Source organism: Oreochromis aureus, linkage group 15 (genome assembly GCF_013358895.1).
Source record: "Oreochromis aureus strain Israel breed Guangdong linkage group 15, ZZ_aureus, whole genome shotgun sequence".
NCBI lineage: Eukaryota > Metazoa > Chordata > Actinopteri > Cichliformes > Cichlidae > Oreochromis > Oreochromis aureus.
Genome location: NC_052956.1, coordinates 17593495 through 17615832, shown reverse-complemented (window position 1 = coordinate 17615832; position 22338 = coordinate 17593495). Strand labels below are relative to the sequence as shown.

General features: G+C 40.4%; 1 protein-coding gene across 1 annotated transcript; it reads right to left on the bottom strand.

Annotated features, from left to right (window-relative positions):
* Window positions 1-620: 620 nt before the first annotated feature.
* On the bottom strand, window positions 621-12559 carry tfap2b (transcription factor AP-2 beta). Its single transcript, XM_031728251.2, has 7 exons — window positions 12502-12559; window positions 9871-10332; window positions 8361-8415; window positions 7147-7366; window positions 6709-6827; window positions 5676-5817; window positions 621-1630 (listed from the first exon to the last, which is right to left on the bottom strand). Exons 1-7 carry the CDS (start codon window positions 12547-12549, stop codon window positions 1342-1344), a joined length of 1335 nt encoding a protein of 444 aa, XP_031584111.1. The 5' UTR covers window positions 12550-12559; the 3' UTR covers window positions 621-1341.
* Window positions 12560-22338: the final 9779 nt, after the last annotated feature.

The window sequence follows — 22338 nt, the reverse complement described above, 5'->3', positions numbered from 1 at the left end:
GGAATGTATTCAGTATGATTGACATGCGTATCTCTTGTTATAGATAAGGTCCGAAACTTCCCATAGCTAAATCAGTACCCATTGACAATCTCTAAGGTAGTGAGTTTTGTTGTGTTATCTGTTTAGAGTGAACAAAACACTAAACACAAAGCTGAAGGGAAGAAGATGGAGAAGCTTGTTGCTAATGTATCTCTAAAATTTGGAATACAATTTCTCAGTGTAGCCAGTCATTTATATGTGTGGTTCAGTGTTTTCATTGGCCCATTTAGCAGATATCAGTCTTTTTGTTCCCCCTACACCCAAAGATGCCTGACCTGTGAATCTGACTTATCACACAGTGAACAACAGTGTTAAAATCCTGGCATCAATCCACTTCCGGTCATTCAGAAAGTTGAATTTTCTTCCAGAAAGCTGCTCTTCTTCAATATTTCATAACACAAATGAATACAAGTTGAACCCCAGCCTTTACTGAGACTCTGCTTTGGAATTTCCCTGGAGAAAAGGCGCAGGCTGCACACCTCGCATAATAAAACACATGGTTTATTATCAATATGATAGAAATGAAATCACTGGACAATTAGAAGCATGTCTACCCATCATCAGCACCATGACAACAGCTCTATAAGAACAGAAAAACACTGGATGAGTCCTGTCCCCCAAACGGCTCACAAAGGTCAAATCACAGATTAATAGGCCTACTCCAAAATAGCTGGCGCACCTATTTACACAACCATCCATTTAAATTAATATAAATAAATATTTACACACATAAATTAACACCTCCCCTCCTCTCCCTCCTCTTGTGTTAAATAACCAGACAACCCTGTTTCACATATAGATTGCTCATCACCCAATCTCACAATGCTTTTTCTGTGTGAAGACAAACACACACACACACACACACACACACACACACACACACACACACACACACACACACACACACACACACACACACACACACACACACACACAGACACGCACACACTCTCTCAGGCACACAGACACAATGTTGTTTGTTGGCTGCTCACAGCATCTCAGTCTCACAGGATGCAGGCAGGGGGAGCGAAATGAATGTAACACAGTAACCACCATGTCCTCAGGGGAATGAAAAGAACGTAACACAGATGAAAAATCCCTCTGTGCTCTCTGACACTGGCCCACGGGTGTCTTCCTCTGCCTTTTTCTCTCTGCCGAGCCTTCCCCTTCCTCCTCCACCTCAGCCCCGTGCGTGGCAGGTCAGTCGCAGGGGTGTAAAGCTAGAAGTAACGGTGTAACGCCTCTGTCTGTGTGTCTGCCTCCTTCTCAGCTCTCGATCATCACTCCCCTCCTTCTCCTGCTTCATTTCCGCTGCTTCTCCTCTTTGTCGCCGGTCTTGCCAGCATCCCCGTGCCGGTTGTTGGGAGGGTTGTTGAGAAACATCTTGTCGAGTCCTTTGAGAGCCTCGGTGAGGTAGTTCTGCAGGGCGGTGAGTGCAGCGCAGATGGCGGGCGAACCAAAACCATGCGTGATTAAGGAGAAGTGGGAGAGGCAGCTCTGGATGCCAGGCTCCAGGATGGGGGTGGGCCTTGAGTTGCCCAGGGGAGTCCTGTCCTGGGCCAGCAGGTCTGTGAACTCCTTACACAGCTGTCTGCAGGAGAGAAGACACAACAAGTTGTCAGGAGGGAGCTCTGCATCATCTTAGGCTTTCCCCAAAAGGGTTTTTGGAAAGCTGATATATGACAAATAACTGCCAGTTTGCTGTCATTAAAACAAAACACTGATGATTTATTCAGCATTTCCTCAAGAATGTTATTAATGACAAAGCTGACACCAAATGCAGAGCAGAAAACATCATATTAAAAATCTCTAAAAGCCAATATTCGAAAATTACCACACAGGCACAATAAAGAACATCCCTCAGAGCCCAAGACTTCCTTGGGGCCCCAAAACGTTAGCTGCACATAATTAGATTTGAATTTTGATTATTGAAATTCTTTGTAGGGATTTTTAACACTAGAGCTTTATAAAGTAGATCTAACACTTTACCTGATCCTACAGTACTTAAGACTTTCTGAGTCCCATTCCAGATGTAAATTGTGTAGGCATGCCTAATTACAAAATGTAACTAAATGTCCCCCAAGAGCAGACTGAGAGCTTCCTCAGTGACAGTGAGGGAATTTTGTTGCATTGATTGCAGACTTTCCTCCAGCTCTTCTGGAAACCGCGGTGAATACAATCAGTTCATATGCTGGAATCACATGTTGCTATTTCACAGTTCAGTGTTTGTAAAAAGAAACAAATTGACTCAAATCTCCATGCTGGTTTGACTTTCACATTTTTGGAAAATCATGCCCTGTGGCAGTGGTTCTCAAACTGTGGGTCATAAAACCACAGCAGGTGGGGCGAGGAAGACCAGGGGGGGAAAAATGGTATGAAACCAATTTCATTGTTGAGTTTGCTGACACAATTGTGCAGTGTTTTATCAAACTAAAATTCAAGTTGGATCATTTTTTATTTTGAAAAGTGTGGGGTGTAGGGTGTGATCCCCCCAGCTTTTGAAAGGGGCACACGAGAAAAAAGTGGGAGAACCACTTCCCTGTTGAAACACAACTCGAAGACAGTAATGTTGGAGGCATGAATGCTAAACTGCAATGTTAGTTTTAGAACTTACAGTTGTTTACCACAAGACTTCCCTCAAATGAAAGCAATACCACTCAAACTAAAACTGCTTGCACAATAGAGCGCTGTGCACCGAGTAAGCTGCATTAAGTTTTCAGACGGCTGAAATAATGCAAAGCAAACTTTATAGATGCGAACTTGGAAAAGACCCCCAAAATTATTCAAAAGAGTTCCAAAAGCCAGACTAATGAAATTCATTAGCAGTTCCTAAAGACGGCACAGCTCTACCCACCTTTCCAGAAAGGAAAGAATACATAAAACAGCTCATTTTATAATTTGAAAAAATTTAAGCTTATTTTAAGATGTAACACATTGGAAGAGGAAGAGGATTGTGTGTGTGTAAAATTCCATTCAGTATTATTTATTTAGAACAAACTGATAGTAGCCATCATTAGTGTTGCGTAATCATATCTCTAAATCGAAATTTTACAGTTTTTGTTTTGTTTTGTTTTTTTGTCACTAAATGTTTAGACTTCACACATTTCCATAGTATGAGGATGAAGGCTAAGGTTACTTATCATCACTCAGAATGACCTAAACCTCACAGAGTAATGTTATATATTAAAGACCTCACAGAGAAAAACCCACCACTCTGATGACTCCCTTTTGATTGTGTTCAATGAATAAACTTAACAGAACAAAAATTAACCGTATTATGACTTATCCCAAGGGAAAAAAATCGTGCTTATACCTTTATTTTTTAACTCTTTTGAATGAAATTCCCAATGCTCCCTGCTTGAACCCTTACATATTTTCTTTTAGTTTTGCCTTGTTTAACTCTGTTTAACTCTCATGAACACAGCACGAACATAAAAGCAGTCTGTGATTAACACCTGCACCTGGACACAGGGAGAGCACGAGTTCAGTTCTAGCATGGACGTTTGTGTTTTTATGTATATTATAAGCATTTTACCATTCCCATTTCCCTATTTTTGTAGATAAGATAAACATTTTCTTCCTAACTACTTTTGACACTTAAAACCTGTAGTGAATTACATACAATTCAGTACAATTGAATTGTATGTAATTCAATCATTCTCAAAGATCAATCATTCTGATCTATGAGAATGAGAAATACAGTGATACGGCAGAACCCAGAGAAACAAGGGTAATTTCAAATATTACATATTTCCATAATGGAGAAAATGCATACCCCTTCAGTGAAAATGATGCAAACATGATCCAATTTTGAGTTTTCTAAATGAATAACTAACATTTAAATATAAGCATGTGTGGTTAGTGACATGGATCTTAATGTTTCATTGGATTTCAAATACAACTGTAAAAGAAAATAACCTATTCACCTAGTTCTCCTTGTTAAATCATCCCCTGGTTTTAGGCCCACATTTTAAATTCAGGAGACCTCCTTCTCCCTCTTCCTCCCCCCTTTCACAGATTCATACTTGCACAGCCCGTGCACACACACCCTGTAAGCGGCCTAAGGGCAGAGCTCCAGCAAATGAGTGACAGGCTGTGCAGGCCGAGCCCAGCTGGGGTTAGGGGAGTAGAGAGGAGAAGCCGCCACCCCGGGCTACACTCAAGGCTCTCGCTGTTGTTTTCTGACGACTTGAAACACTCCACTGCTAAATAATGAATTTCTAACAGGCAGCACTGATGCACAGTATTGGAACAGGTTTCAATCTGAGCATCAGACATCCACCACCAAACACATTGTACATACTGAGCACCACACAAACACACACTCACACACACATAGACGGGCAGATGGTTTATGCAGGCCAGCAGACAACAACATTTATGCAAGCTAAAAATATAAGCTTCCTGAGTGGAGGACTTGGAAAAACTCTAATTCCACTAAGTCCACATTTATAAATTAATTTCAAATCTTCAACACTTATTTAGAAAAAAAAAACCCTATCTTGCCTATGTGCACTCAGAAGAGCCTTAATTAAATTCCAGGATCTCCTGATTATTAATAAAAAATATATCAGTACAAGTAACTTTACAAAAGTGCAAATAAAACAGATTATCTCTAAGACCAGAAACTGAGGTCAGATATAGAAACATCAGGGTTTGTGTTTATAGGCTGTGTTAATAGTGCCCCACCTCACCTCAAGATTATGCTGTGAAAAAGCTGCTTGTAAGGAAGCTAATGTGTGCACAATTTGTCCCGATAAAAAAAGGAAAACTGATGTCTTGTTAATTTTGTTTAAGATTCTTGGCTTTATTTTAGCTCATTTCTTAAATACTTGACCTGACTTTAACTGCCCTGTTTTTTCTGCATTGCAGTTTTTTTCCAGTCAGCCATTTAAATACAAGTTAGATATAGTTCAGTGGGTTTCATTAAAAAAATATCACAATTTCCTCTCCAAATGTCACTAAGGCAGGCTGGACTATAGGATAAGGCACAGAGTATAGCAGGGGTTCACACCCTCTGGGTTTCTTAAAATGGACCATAAAGGCCCCAGGAAAATGAGACTGGCCTTAATTTCATAATAATTTAATTCTCCCTAAATGTACCTATTTGCAGAAAGTGATTACCCTGTGCTATTCAGAATTTATGTGTAAATGTTATGCAATTTCAATGGACAACAAAACACGAGGAAAAAAGGCAATAATGATGTATAAACCTTGTCTAATGGGGAAAATCTGAAACATTTAAATTGCAACAACAAGTCTGAATTAGAAGCACCTGAGACATATTGGACTTTTAAAAAACCCAAACATTTAACTACATTTCTCTTGTTGCTCTTTTGTTGTTTGTTGGATTTTTACTCCTTGTTTCTTTGCTGACTTTAAGTATTGCAAGGTGGTTTAGGGACCAGCCTTTCTGACACCTTATTTTCAACAATGTCCTGTTGTGTCTGTATCCTAATGCCTAAAAAACTCATTTGAATTATAATTCAGCATTACGTTCTCGCACTTCAATCCCATCATCATCCTCCATCCACTTCCATATGATGCAGTGCAGACAGTCTATATCCTGTATGAGAGAAAACACCCATAAAGGCTATGAGAGAACAGAATCTAATCAAACGCTCCATCAAACTCACTTTGTCGCCAGCAGCATGTTTTTCCGCGTGTGCAGCTCGTTGGGGTCCGCGTGCTGCCGGTTGAGGTACTCGCTCACGGCTTTGGTGGGAAACTCCGTCTCGCAGATGTAACCGAAATCCCGAGCCAGGTGGACCGCTTCACCTGTGGGGGAAGGTATTAGATGTATTATATATTGCAACTGTAAATATAAATACAAACTAACACGATATTTCGGTTCACGAGATACTGGCTTCAGAAAAGTATGAGTATTGTCAGGTGTCATTTAATTATTCTTATTATCATTTTTTTTTTTTAACTCACTAACGTCACTGACAAAAAGCCGTTTTTAGGCAGAACCCTCCCACAGTTGTCCTCTCAGCTGACTCAAAAACACTTAAAGTGTTTTAAGATTTTTTAAATTTTTTATCATGTAGATTAAACATTAGTACCTTTTACTTGCTAATTAATATTCAAAATGATCCACTTTATTTTGGGTTATACTGTACAGGCACGAATAAAACAGTCGTCCAGTTTATACATTTAAAAGTAAGTCGTCATCACTCAAAAGAAATACTTTCTTTAAAAAGTAAATTCACGTTACCTGTTTTTAGTAAGACACAGACACTCGGTCTATATGCTGGTGTAGCCAAAGGGGTGGGCCCAACCTCCAGTCTTTAATCCGTTAATTTAGCAGCCTTAAACACATCTATCGGCAATGAATATTTCCCTGGCTACATTTTAACAGACATTTTAGGAATAAAGGCGCATTTTCAAGCATGACTCTTATAATCCCAGATTTTTGCAATTCATATTTTTTTTCTCCAGCTTTCACATCATAGACACTTTTTTTTTTGTAAAGTTTTTTTTTTCTTATCTATGTTTTGATAAATGACACTATATTGAGTTGTGCTCATAGCCAGAAATCCAGTTACAGGGAGCTGTGGCGGTGTAAGGGGGAAGCAGAAGGGGAATCCTGAAACTCTTGAAAACAATAATAAAAAATAAAATTAAAATAAAGATTTGGCTTTTATCACCAAAAAATGACTCAGTCACCTTCCACGAGAGATGTTAGTAGTGTGACATTGGCAGCTTTGCGTCTCCCAGCAGGTAGATTCAGTCCAATCTTCTCCAGCTTTTCTCTCAGGCATTTCCCACCGTTTTTAGACTTTGCTCTGCAGAAAAAAGGAGGAAAGCATATGAACTGTATTTAAAGTAAAAGTTATGGTGCACACATGTTTGCGAAATGTCATAAATCGCTCCAAATGAACAAACAATATAATAATGTGTGCTCTGGACAACATTTATTTAGCTTGATCTCGTCTCCCAGTTAATGTTAAAAAATCTATATGGCATAGCTTTTCATGCTTCTCGTAGTTTCATTAATAACTGCTCCTGCAAATTAAATGCACACAAGTGTTTTCCTCATAGTTTCTAAAGGTTATTCCTGAACTCCACGTTGTGCGTCAACATGCTTTAAGGCTACATTCATACCTTCTCAACACCCCCCCCAACAAGGAGGCGTTGAGGCACTCGGGCGGGGACAGTCTCCTCTGCACTTCACCTACGGTCACTTTATACTTTGAAGTGGAGCTGAGCAGCGACAGGCGGCCTGGTACCGAGCAGAACACCTCGTTTATGTTCACAGTCACTCCTCCGATCAACCCGTCCTTACCGAGCATCAGGGAGCCCACGTTCTTGGGTGGCATGGGGACTGAAAGAGGAAGGTTAGAGTGGATTTCTTACATAACATGCTTTAACATTCAGGGGACACAAGTTTGAAATCTTTACATCACTCCTCTGTGCCAAACTTTGCTCAGTGAGACCACGCGCGCTCAGGGGGCGGCCCTGGCCTAATGAAGCGCCCACGTGCCGGGCATTTGCTGTTATTTAATGTCGCGCGACATTCTCATTACAGCGTTATCGATTGTTGATTGGCTCGCGTTCTCAAATCGCATTAACCACCTCCCTGTCTTTTCTCCACGGCCGGTTTAACACCCACCAGCAGCACTGGATGCTTCTTCATCCCGCGCGCTAATGCTCGTGTTAATGTCGTGAAGTAAAGGGGAAACCGCCAGCCAGCCTGCCTCGTGGATGCGCGCGTATAAGGGCCAGTGCGAGGGGGTTTTGATGGCTCCACGGGGGATAATACCGCAGATTAGCTCTAAACGAGCTCACGAGATCTCCGTGAGCGATGCCATTTATTACATCAGCGGCTTAAATGCCCCGCGGGGAGCTCAGTCACTCAACATCCCGTAACTAAATCACCGCACATCATCAGAGCGGCAGCGTGGCAGCCTGTCAGCGACACACTGCCTGCTAGTCAATATACCAGGGTCGTTACCTCGGCTTCAGACTCCTCATCCCGGCCCCCAAAATACGGGAAACTCCATGAATAGACTCGGCGAGAACGCTTTTTCCAGTTAAGGTCACAACCATACTGATCATGACATTTCCCGAGGGACTGGGCCGGAGGTTACACACATATCCATACAATAAATCATTATAATTCATAAGAACCTATCAAAACATCCCAGGAGTGAAGAAACCCAAATAAATTGTCTTGAGAATAGAGCGCGCGTATTTCCTCTTTCCACCTGTGATATTCTTCAATTATTACTATATATTCTTTTGTTTTAAGTAGGGCCACATTGCCCAGAGAACAGAGATGTGTGTCTTTGTATTAAAGAGAGAATGTGTGTTTCTACCTTTCTTTATCACTGATTGATCCAGGATGTTCGTCCCGTTGGTGTCATCAGCGGTCTGTTTAAAAAAGAGAGGAGATAAATGCAAAACATTCAAGCCTGCTGTACACAAAGTTAACCAGTGATTTACCCGACAAGCCTCAATCACACAGTCCAGCAAAAAAAAAAGAAAAAAGAAAAAAGATTCATGTTAGGTTTCAAAAGGAGGGGGCGGAATACACGTTTGAGCTATTTGTTTCCAGACATCGGTCCAATCTAGCTCATAATGCAGTGCTTTCATTCATCACGACGTGGTTAGAAGCAGTTATTCCCACACATTTAAACCCCCATCATTCATCAGTGTCATTCATCATCTTGCCAAATAAATTGTTAAATAGACCGGGTGTTGTCACGAATGCGTCACAGCCAAAAACAAAGAAACAAATATACAAAAACAAATTTATATGGGGGTTAATAAATGCAAAACACAAACTCGGAAAGCCCGAAATGAGAATCTATTGTGGAGGTTAAATGGCAAACAATTCGTGATGGCTGTGCCCTGAGGGGAGAAACGAGTAGAAAATGAAAATCCTACACAGCTTTACAATAAACCTATTTCACTAAGTCTTTAGTATCTCGCTCTGTGAATTTATAGTGTTTTAGCAGCCAAGCAAGACTCTAAGAAGGAAAATAAACAGCAAGTAATAATAATAATAATAATAATAATAGTAATAATAATAATAATAATAAATATTACCTTAAAAACGAAATTAAAAACTTTCTTTACTTTGTTATAATTGAATGTCATTTAATCGGTGTAATCTGTTATCTTCATCGAAAACTATGTCTAACGTGTTAAACTATGTTAAAATGAAATTTTATATAAACAGCGAGGAACATGTAATTTATTGCGTAAAGCCAGATTTATGATGCTTTATTTGCAAACGTGTTTCTTTTTTGATTTTTAAAAAAGGCTGTCTTGGGTACTTGGGTATCTCCAGTCTTTTTTTTTTTTTTTTTTTTTTTTTTTTTTTTTTTAGCTTTGAGCCATTTCCGTTTGGCTACAGCTGCTGTGAGCGCCCAGCCCTGAGGGAGCTGCCCCAAGTTCACTGACCTTAACTCTAAAGGCACGAGAGTCATGCGTAGACAATGAACAAGACAACTGTCAGCATATATCCTTTCTTTTCTTCCAGTGAAAATTAGTTTCCATTTTATTTATTGCTTATTTTTGGTTGTTGTAAATATGTCTGTTTTAGTTCAAATTGAAGTGTTTTTGTTGTCAGGGGAAATGGGTAAATTCATCGTTATAATGTACGTTGTTTATATCTAAAAACTATGAACTATTCAATGAATTGTCGTGTAAAAGTAGGGCGAATTTTCTCCTCGATGGTTCAAGTCTGCGGATTTGCCATTGTCTGCCTGTTCTTAAACATGATTTTTAAAAATGATATGACATAATGGGAGCAGGAAAATCTGAAATTATGTTATATGTGCACTTCAATCTCTGCAAATCTCAGCTGTGCCTTTAACTTACCGGAATATCCTCCATACCGTGCAGCCCGTGCAGCAGTCCGTCTCCCATACCAGGCTCCAGTCCGGGGTGAGCGGAGTGAAGAAGCACATCAGGCCGTCTTACACCTCCGTAGTCCCGCCGTGGGTCCAACCCGGATAGCTGGGGCAGCGAGGCCCGAGGCTGCGCCAGCAGAGCGGAGCTTTCCATCCGGTCCCCCGTGGGGTCTTGCCGCTGACGGGCTCCCCATGCTCCCTGCTGACTCTGGTGCAGGGAGTTCAGGGAGTATGGGTCGCTGACGTGGGAGTACGGATCCTGGCTCTGGTAGTGAGCGAGCGGCTGGTACGGCGGAGGAAAGTACGGCGGCTGGAAGTCCGAGGAAGGCGCGTGTGACAGCGGCGGCGCGCTGGAGTAGGGTCCCGCATGCGACACTGAACCCAGCTGGGACAGCCGCGAGCTGTGGCTCGAGACACCGTCATGCCGGTCCTTGAACAGGATGCAGAAAAGAACAGAAAAAATTGAACTAGTTGTAGGACTGGAAGTACAATTTAAAGAAACGAACCCACATGGAGGCCCAAGATCGTTTTGCAAATTGCCTCTGGTGATGTAGCCAAAGAAGCCTAACTGGCACCGAAACTCCTGAACAAAAACACATAAGAGCCTGGAGGAAAAAAATGTCACAGCCTAAATTAAACTGTCTCACAACTAAAAACCTGCCAGCCATATCTACAGGATTCACCGTTTGCGCAAACGAATTCTGAAATACTCTGAAGAAAACTCACCGCGGTGGAGTAGGAATGAACTAACATCTGTAAACCTTCTGCCGGTGTATCACAAACGGGCTCACGGTAGAATAGCAGTGTAGGACGGAGCGTGTAGGGCCGATACAGCCAAAATCATTCCAGGTAAGAATGAAGAGTATCTGCAGGCACGGCCCGATCTACAACTCCATACAGAACCTTCCTCCGCCCGGAGCTGCCGCCGCTCTGAGTGTGAGCACCGAGCTCCCTCCTCTACCCCCGGTATACGGTGTAATTGTTATTCATGACTGAGACTTACAGGAATATTAATGTGCGCGAGGCAGGGGACTGGCGACACATGGAGCGTGAAGCCTTTCGCGCAACCGTGAGTGACGTTGAAATTCCGTGGAGAGCCGAAACGACGCGCGAACAGCAGGAGATTGAAAGAGGACTCTCTCTCGCAGGAGAAAACGAACAGGGTATCCAGACCCGTGAGGAATCCTCTGTCACATAAAATACCGCTCTGGGGCCCCTTTATGTGTAAATGCTGACGCAATAAAGCGCACTTTCTTGCCAGTGGAGACACTTTTGCGCAAATAATTTCTGTGCAACCAGACTTTTTACGTTACAGAAACCAATAGAAGTCAATATGGCAATAAAAACAGGCCTTGTTGGGTCGACTGTGAGACTATTAACACCAGGGTTTCAACTTCTCTTCCAGCCGGGTTCTCTCAGCCTCTGAGCCAACGCCAAACAAAGCGGAAATGCATCCACTAAAGCCAAAAAAAAAAAAAAAAAAAAAGAACTTTAAGCTGACGCACAAACCCACAGAAACCGCAAAAAGAGCGCATTAGCCACTTTCAGATTTTACTCTGACTTTTCACCCCAATTTCACCCCACCACACTAACACTCTTAAAATTTTAAGGCAGCTCAAGTCATGTTGCAGCTGCCAACCGAAAACAAACGCACACCCGAGACAAGGCAGGACGCGTGAGGGGCTCGTGTGAACTCAGAAGCAGCGATTAAACTTTGCATTGTGGACCGTTCAGCCTCTCTGCCTCTTTGCCCTCTTGGGTGACTTGTTTAACAACATTATAGCCTCCCCTCCCTCGCGCCGTGGGAGAAAAACCATGTGTGGCACGAGACAAGGGCTTCCCACCGGGCTCAGCCGAGGGGCCTCGCGAGCTATACCCTTTCTTCGTCTGCTTTGTGCTCGAGCCCATTCAGCGCGAGCCGGGGCATCGTTTGCGCCCCCGCGCGCGTCGTATTTCTCACTTTTTTCTTTCTCCTTTCCCCTCACCGTTTTTTTTTTTAAATGATTGTTCTGGGATCAAAGCCAAGTCATTTACATACTCCATAGGCTACACATCATCACCCTGCTCTGACACAGCGGTTCTCCACCTTATTTGTCTTTCGCTGTAATTTAAAAATGTCAAAATGAGCTTTTCATTAGTTACTGGGTCACGTTGAGGTCCTGGGAATGAACTTATAGTCCTTGCACCTTATTATTTTTTTAAGTGTTAAAAAAAGATATTTAGATTGCTTTAAATATTAATTTACCCCAAAGCCCAAAGTAAAACGTGACTTATTACAACCCTCATGTACGCAGTGTCACATATTTTATGTACCCCAAACCGAACACTGCACCACAGCGACAAGCACAGCTTAAAATAATGTGAGCACTTGAAAACATTTCAGCACAAATTAATCCGTTTTATGCCTGAATAAATCTGTCATGTGCCAAATGGTTCTCCAATTCATATTCCCAGTCACCGCAACATAAATACGAGGCCTTAAAGCCTCGTGGAAAACACTTCACTCAACAGCATCCAACAAATGAACTCCAAAAGCATGTCTAATAACTTCATTTAGTCTATTTCCCCCGAGTCACAAACAGCTGGACGGTAACGTTACCTCATAAATATCTTCATACTTGACATTCTCAACTAGTTTCCACAGCATGGTCGCTTCTCCGGTGTCGGTAAACCGAATGCAGCCAAGTGAAGAAGGAATGCCTCAACTCTCTCTCTCTCTCTCTCCCTCTCTCGCTCTCTCTCTCTCCCTCCCTCCCACCGCCCTCCGTACCTTCAGACAGGCTTTGTGAATGGGGAACCCCTGTAAGGACTCCACTGCTGTAACATTATATAATAATAATGATAATAATAATAATAATAATAATAATAATAATAATAATAATAATAGGGCGGGTTAAAAGCAGCAAGTAACTTTAATACACAAGTGTGGTGTGTATCTTAGTACACACCACTCAACCACACATAGATTGTTTACTTGTTGGACACTTATGCAACTCTTATGCATTGTCAGATATTTTGTGTAACTTGACTTTCATCTCTTTCACTGTAAATTTTTCTAATCACGTGTGGTTAAAAAAACAACTAAATTAATTAAATAAAAATGATTAATTAGGTCGTTATCTAATGGAACACTAATGGGATACTTAGTAGATTTCTACATACACAGGTGACAATGTCATAAAGTTTAATTTTTTTTCTCAACATTTCTTTTGCATCTATTTTGTAATATTTCTTTATATAAAACATACCCATAAAATCCATATAATTATGTCTTTTACAGTGTTTTTTTTTAGCATTTACATTATGATGCTATACTAAACAAACAAACAATAAAAACCCAGCAGTCTTCCTGAGGAGTTTCATGGCTCTAGGCATACATTTTCCAATGTTTTCTTCTGAGCCCCACCAGAGGCATGAACACCATCCTTCCCAAAATATGATGATGTTTCCTCAGAAAAAAAAATCCCCAGTGAGTTGATGGGTTGATATGTTTTTGTTGTTGAATATGAAAGATTTATATCATTTTCACCAACATAAAACTGGTTGATCAGTGAGCTCTTGTGCCATGCATTTGGTTTCCTTCACTCATCCATTTGAGCTGTTCCCTCTGTACAGTTGCTTGCACTGGAGTGATTATACTGTGCTATAGAAAGTTGTATTTGCAGGTCACAAATAAACAGACCCAGCAACATGACTACAGCATAAGGCTAAAATCTGCACTAAAACAAGAGGGATTTTTACACCTTCTCACAGAAATGGGCTGCCATGTTTTAGTTTTACTAACTGCTTTAAGAATTTTAAACTACAAGCCATATTTACTATTACATTAATACAGATTCTTGTTCTGTGCACTTTAACTGCTTCGAATCACCAATTAGCCAATTAACATGCAAGTCTTTGGACTGTGGGAAATCCACTCAGTGACTGGGAGAACATGCAAACTTTGCACCGATATGAACCAGAAACCTGTTTGTTGTGAGTGCTAATGACTACACCACCACGTCACCCACAGGGCAACAGAGCAGGGTTTAAACAACACCTCAAAAATGTTCAGGTGTGGTCATTTATTGCACTGCTATTTTAATTTGACTTTTATGGAAAAAGATGGGTTCTGACATACAGTGAGGAAAAAACAAAGGAAAAAATGCATTGGAATAATTACACATCCACGATTAGGATAGAAATATAACATTAAGCTCCTGCTCAGCCTGTGTGATGTGTAGTTACAGGTGTGCTTTATATCGACCCAATCTGGGCACATTGCTGCCTGTAACAAGATCAGATGCTGCATAGTAAAAGGGACAGATCAGCTTTAATATAAGGCATGCTCAGTATGGATACAATTTTCCATTCAAAATCATATTATCATCATGACTGACATTAACTAGCACATTGTGAATCACATCATCATCCCAACAAATCTGTTTTATGGTGTTTATGTGTCACTATTAAAGATCTCACACTGGAAAACTTGTTGATTTGAGTTGTGAGAGGCAGTTTCTCTGTGGCACTAAATGAATATGGGGCATGATGGTAAACGGTGATTATGAGTTATTTTGTCATCCTCTTGCACAGCATCATGTGATGTGATGAAAGCAAAAAGGGTAGGACAGAAAATTATTCACATTTTCTGTCAAAGCAAACACTTGCAGAGTGTGGACAGCACAATACAGGTGATTCTTGAGCCTTCTTAATGCACTTTGGTGATTTGCTATGGTTCATAATTCCCTGGCTTGATAGATTGAATTTGATACCATTTGTCTTTCTCTGTTTTTTACCCTTCCATTTGTCTTCAGTCTGAACCATTCAGTGTGAAATCCACCAGCTGAACGGCACACTGCTTTTTGTAAAATTTGCACAAAATTCCTTATTAAATCCATAATAAACAAAAATAATCTTTGAAGCCAAATTCAATCATAGCAGTCCCATGCTGTAACCCAAGAGAATTTGCCCAAGTGTGTGTAAATTGCTCCCCCTAGTGCTGTTACACCATATGCACTTTTTCTAATTCAAAAGACCTTTCATTTAATGCTGGATTTCTTCCTAAGATAACAGGTTATGACTGCAAAGGAGAATTATTTTAAAGATGAAAAGACTGAGTTAATTTGGCTAATGTCAACTCAAGGCTTTTATACAGTATTGTGTTGTAATATGCATACAATATGTGTTGATAGCTGTTGTAAAATATGACTTTGGTTTAGCTTCAGTTCTTAAATCCAGTTCAAATGATGAGCTCATGAAGTTGTCTATATATATGTCAGTGTACTGTCCTGGTACATATATGTGTGTTTTTTCTGACATTGTTGCCACATTTGAGCTCCTTCGATGCTTAATGCAATAGATAAATAAATAAAAAATAATATTAAGGGAAAAAAATGACACTGGGGATACCAGACATGAATGTTTAAGGAGTGCGGCTGTTCCTGTTTTCTCTGCAAGGCCCTGCTGCCAAAGATCTACCCGTCTTTTTTTCCTCCTCCCCTCTCTCTCTTTCTCTCTTTCTCTCTCACGCACACACACACACTTACATGTGTATACAAACACACACATGGCAGGACATATGACTGTCAGCAGTAACAGATGTCCTGACAGTCTGGAAGTCTGGAGGCATGGTTGTGGTTGTTATCCTGCAGGGCTTTGACACACGATGTATCAGCATACATTACACAAATGCCACACTAATACTGCTTTATGTGCTCCCCACTTTTACAGGCAACTAAAAATCAGTGGCGTTTGTTTAATTTTGACTTCCTCTGAGCTTTCAGACAGGAGGATGGTTTGTTTGCGTCCACCTGTCCGGCCTGTTGTTTAGCTGTGCTGCAAGTTTGCACGTCTGTGAAGATTTTTCTTTCAGCCTTTGGAATCATTGGAATCATTTTATAGGACACTCTGCACGCTTTGTGCCATAGTACCAAATCATATAAACACTTGTGCATTTACATAATTACATTAGGCTATTGTTGCTTGGGGAAAATTGGCATAATAAATATGATGAATAACTGAGTATGATGCTTAAAAGTGCGAGCAATTAAACTTCTCATATTTAGTTGTTTTCTGGCCACAAACAGTGAATGAGGTTAGAGAAATACTCCACAGAGATGTTAATAATCGTCTCTTTATATTTAAAAAGGAATGATGCAGAAATTAATTAATGCAATTATGATAAAATAAATAATGAACCTATAAGATGACTACACTTGGAAAAAATTATAGATTTTTTAATTAGTATTAACTTGGATTACCATAATATTAAATTAGAAATGTTGTGTACTTATAGTTGTATTATACAGTGCTATTTTCTTGGAGATACGGTACTGTGCAAAAGTCTTGAGTCACCTTCATGTCTTTATATTTTGTTAGTAAAATGGGAACTAGGTGCAGCGATTTATTGAAACATGTGCAAACATACAATAAGGCAAAACAGAGTTTGTAAAATTCTAACGAGCTGGAAGTCAATACTTGGTATGACCACCTTTATTCTTCAACTCAGCCTGAACTCTCTTAGGTAAGCTTTCTTGTGATTTAGGAATAGTCCTTAAATAGTTCTCCCAAACTTCTTAAAGGACTTCTTTAGATGTTGGCTGCCTTTTGTTCTGCTCTCTGTCAAGGTGATCCCACACTGCTTCATTATTGTTGCTCTCTGGACTCCATGTAGGTCAGTCCATGACTGATGCTGCTTCACTCTGTGTATTTCTATCCAGGTATACTTTTATTGCATTGGCAGTGTGATTGGGATCACTGTCATGTTGATGGTATTGCATGGTGCATCAAAATCTGATGGTACTTTTATGTGTTCCATCAGATTTTGTCAAGATCTCCAACACCACAGCACAGAACCATGACAGATCCTACGCTGTATGTTACAGATGGCTGTAGACACTCACTGTTGTACCTTTGCCCTGACTGCCTCTGTACACATTGATGGTGATTTGAACCAAATAGTTCAAATATGGGTTCATCACTCCATAAGAGTTGCTGCCACTGATTTTTATTCCAATTTTTGGCATACTTGGGCATACTTTTCTTCCTGTTTTCCTTCCTTATGGCTTCTTGGCAGTCTCCGATCCACTGAGAGCATCTAATGAGGCTTCGGTGAACATTAGATATATCAACCAAAGGGCTAGATGCATCTAAAAATTTTGCTGTTTTTCCACTTCTTTTTGTCCTCCACTTGTCCTGTTTCCTCAGATTTTTTAAGGACACACTGAACACCATGCTGAGGTATATTTTCAGGATTTTGCTAATAGGTCTCTATTGGAATCACCTTGTTTGTGCACAAATACAGTTTATGCCCGTCAAACTATGTTGTCTTTGGCATTTTTCAAAGATTCATTGAAATACATTGGAACACACTTTTTTGTGACAACCTTCTAGTAACAAAGTGCCTAAAGATACAATTTAAAACTGGTTATTTGCTAAATTGTCTGTTATGTAAAGACACAAAGTATTCACCCCTTGAGTTGGGTACCTTTTTATGCTTGAATTCACAGGTCAAGCGATAACAAAAATGGTCAAGTACAAGGACTGGATTGAAAATGAGTGAAAAAGCAGCCGTTGTCCAGAGAAAACTTTAAAAGACCTCCAGAAAGCCCAGAGAACTACTTTTAAAGAGCCCTTTGAAAATGTCTGCCTCTCTGGGTGTACATTATTTTGAAACAGGAGGTGGCTCAAGCCTTTGGTAGCATTGTAGAATATTATAGAGAATTTATTTGTAAAACTAATTCAACGCTGAAGGTGTCGTCACAAGGGTTAAGAAAAAAAAAATCAGATTTGGAGTTGCAGTTCATCTAGTGACCACTAGGTCGCACTAGAACACCACAGAAAGCAGGTGATGGGGAACTATAAAGCAACATAAATAGCTGGATTCCGATTTGACTGATAAACCATCAGAACAAAGACTGACAGTGTGGACTCAGGTAAAGGTTCTGAAGAAAGAAAGCATATTTTTTAATGACCAATTATCATCAGATTTACACTTTAAAAAATACACTTTCAACTGAACAACAAGACACAACAGGCTCAAGGTTTCCTCCAAAGTAACATAAGAAAACACCATTATTCAGTCAGTAGGTTTGCTTCTCTTTTGGGATACTCACTGCTGGCAACATGGTTTAGTCCAGAAAAATGTCAAACAAATCATAACAATGTCCAGACATGAGAAACGATTTAAGTAATAATTAAGCAGGAATTGTTGCATGTTTAAAGAGACAGGAGACATTAACCCCCCCGCGCATCTTTCATCAAAAGACACAAGTTTGCATTCCCTCAAACATATCCACCAGTCCTTTATGCCTCCCAGGATCTGACAAATGGAAGCAGAAACAGTTGATCATCATTTCATGGAAAACAGGGTGCTCTGTCTGGTGTCTTACAGTCCTAAATGAATTGCAGTAGCTCATGAGGTGTGTGTACTGTGCAGCTGACAGGCAGTGATGGGGACAGTAAGCAGGACGGTAGCAGAGCAGAAAAGGCCTGGGACTGAACAGGATCAGGACAGAGGAGGAAGAGGTTTTAGCAGCGAATCTGGGGAAGATGAGGAGGTGGAGGAGGAGGTTTATAGCTTCAGAGACTGGAGAAATGGGGCTTAGAAGTTAGCACAGTTTGGTATTCGTGACTGTGGGGCTCACTCAGCAGGAGTTATAGTCCCACTGAGACCTCAGACAGTCTAATTCATGCCCATATGAATGGCTGTATTCATTGCATGCTTTTCTGGTTGGGAGATGTACACTTTTAGTGTGTGTTCTGCATATTAAACATTACTGCATGTAAAAGATCAGAATTGCAGTGAGATTAACAGTAAAAAAAGAGTGTATATAAATCACAAAATAAACAACACGCCACACTGAAGGCTGAAGAACAGAGTAGTAAAACAGACACTATACTCTAATTCCTTATGTGGCGATAACTGAGTGTTGCATTGTAACACGATCAATAGCCTGTGTGAATTATGCATCAGCTGCCCCATCACATTATGCATTGCTGTTGTCAAGCTTGTGATTCATTCTAGTCCGTTTTTCAATTTACAGAAACTCTGGCAGAGGCAACGTATCGATTTCATTTTCCTGCTAATTTTGATCAAGCCGTTCATTATTCTGATGTGGGGTCAGCGGGGACGTCTTTCTCAGGGATTACATGTTTATCACGCAGCGCAATAACAAACAAAAGTGAGATTAGGTTGTGACGCCCGAGTGTATATTTGCATATGTGTAGCTGTCTGCGTGTGTAGGTGTTTATAGTATATACCTCTGTCCCTCAAATGAGCTGCAGCAGCCATCAAAGAACCAGTTCAGAAAGCTGCTTTGTTTCATAGACTTTTCTCTTTTGCATCTTTGTACACACTGCAACCGAGTACCATGAGTCTGATTTTATATCACACTGATTCTTTTGTATCAGCTGCTTACGTGACTGATGTTCCTGATGTTGCTGAGATTGAAAACAACTGAAACATGTCACTCCAAAAACAAAACAGTAGGATCTGTGATGTGTCTGTAGCTTATTAAATCTCAGGAAAAATGTCTTGAATCAAATTTGAACCCTCATGTACTCATTTAACTCTTAAAGCAGCGGTAAACTCGGGCTCTCTCATCAGATCAACTTTCAAATCAATCTTCTGTTTGGCAGGTGCCATCAGCCACCTCTATAAAAGATTTTTGCAACATAATAATCGTGGCCCAAAGAATCCATAATATTGCTTTTTATTTTCTTGCAATATCTACTAAAAGTGCTATCATGTCATTTGTCTTCTGTCTCCTTTGTTGACAAATAAATAGCCAACGTATGAGTTAACGTTATATAAGATAGAAGATTATTCACAATATGTGCAGTTTTATCATAAGTACCAGTGTGTCGTGGCATCATTCTCCAGTCTGACATAATGAAGCATTTCAGAACCGATTATAAAAGAGGATTTTAGATCAACGCCATGAAAGCTGCTCTTCTGCTATTTGTGACAGAACCTTTAAAGCAACAACAGAAACACAAAGTGAAAATGTGGCTTCAGCTTTTGTAGTGGATTTACCACCAGTGTGGGTTTCTGTTTATGAAATCTTTAAATATGCTTGTTTTGTCCAATCTAGGTTGCAAAAAACACTCCAGTTTTGATAGAAAATCGTACGAAAGCTGCAGAACTTTGAGGCTGGAAACAAGGAGGCAGTTTTGCATCTTTCATTTAGGATAATCAGAATTTTTGACAGTTGACTGTCTGCCTGCTGACAACAAAGTAATTGATGTTCAGCTCCAACATAAAATGTTGTAAGAATTGCTTGATAGTGATATGAAAGTTTGCCTTGCTGCTGTCTTTTGAGTTGTCGAAGGACTGGGTTAGTCTTTTGTTACCATTAACCATACCCCCACCTCCACCGCGCTGCACACGATCACTGAAACCCAGAAATAAAGAAATGGTTTATGGATTTAACTCAGTCGTGTTACGTCATGCGGTTCCCTAAAATATCTAGAACTGGGTTTATTATATAAGTTTTTGTAATTCCAGCTCAAATATTTTGGTAGTTATTCCACCTTGCTTATCGCTGCTTTTGTATTGTGCGTATATCTTCATTTAGTGGTTTAAAAACACTCGAAACAATTTTAGTTAACCTTTAAAGCTCAGGGGTTGTAGACACTTGCGTACCTGAGGGAAAACACCGACTGCATGCTTTTGTATTTGGATGATAACGCCATCTGTCAAATACCAGGCCGAACAATAACAGTAATCCTGGGAATATACTGATATTCTGCTCCCGTGTCACTTCCTTCCTTTACATCTCTCTTAGCCACCATTACTTTCCCACCTGAGGCTTTGCTTGCACTGATTCAGGGTGACAAACCGGTGCAGGCATCACTGTAAATGCATCCTGTCTGATTATGTATTTTTGTGTTATGCAGCGAACGTGACCTCCTTTCAAATGAATGGAATATTAAAAAGTAAACAGAACCTGCAGAGCCCGGATGGAGACGCCAGCAGGCAGCTGCTCCTCTCTGTTTTATCATTAGATATTTTTTTTTGAAATATAAATAAACAGAAAACCTGACAGAAGTCGCTCAAACAAAGAAAGCACACATGCTCGTGAACACAAAGGAGGCTTTTGAACTTTTTCTGTAGGTAGAGCCTTTTCTCGCAACATTAGAGAGGAACCCTGGCTTTCAATAAATTTAACACTATGAACTCGTATGGATAATTCACTCTGGCTGCTTTGATCCAGACTGCCTCTCTTTAGTCTGTACTTGCTCTGTCGCCTCCTTCTGTATGTTTTATATGTGGAGCGTGTGTATCGGTGTGTGCGTGTGTTTGTGCAGGACATATAAAGGTAAATTGTAGAACACGTAGCAACTGTCTTTATTGAACACCAGCATTTTAGAAGGTAGGGATTTAACATATATATTGTTGAAAGCCTACAAGAAAAGTAATTTAAATATTTATATATATCTTTACAAATGTTCATGAGCGAGTCAGAGAGCTCGTGTCGGCTAAACTTGCGATCTGGGGAGTGTACAAAGATAGACATGCACAGGGAAGAGTAATGCTGGCAACTGCAGAGTCACCTTTTACAAAATGGCTGAGTTGGATCCTTCTCTCTCGCTTTCACTCTCTTTATCACATTCACACTCACACACATCACAGTGAAGCCTACCCCAGGCGGTGGCTTCCATCAGTGTCACATCCAGAAACACTCTCTTAGTCTTTCATCCGCATGGTAAACATACAGGCTGTTATGGCACTGATTGTACGGTGTAAAAATGAAAAAAATATGTCTGCTTGGCATTGTTCAAGTGCTCATACAGGTGAAGGGGGTGTGGCTGTGTGTGTAGTGTTAAAGACTGTCTGTATGTGTGCATCAGGGTTTGGGTCAAAGCTGCATTCAGTTTTCTGTTGTTAAGGATGTCTGGGAGATTAAATTATTTTATTTCAGTCAGATGGAAATTGCACAAAAAGCAAAACTGTAACTTGTGTGTTTGATATCTCTTATTGTTTAAATAAAAACACATTAAATGATTCTTCAGAGGGAAAAAAACAGCTCCAGGTTTAGTACTTTTGCAGAGTATCCACACCTGAATTAACTGGATTTAGATTACATCCCCACAAACCCTGAGTGTGTGTGTGTAATATGTACCCCTCCAACCTGTCCTGGGAAACTGTGTTGTTTACTTCCTGTTTTGAGAATTAATAAATAAAGAAATAAAGTACTAGATGAGTCACAGCCATCTCCATGGCAAGGCTCCTCTCTGTCACGACACACACACATACCCACGCACGCGCACACACATTTACACTGGATGTGTTGTTTTCGCTCACACATCAGGATGTCTTGCTTGGGACAGTTCAGTTAGTGTTACATTTCAACATAAGATAAATAAATAACAATAAATAGGAATTGTCCCAAAGAAGATACAGCAATGCATGGGAAATAACAGATCCCCTTTCAGAGTGCACACGTTCACA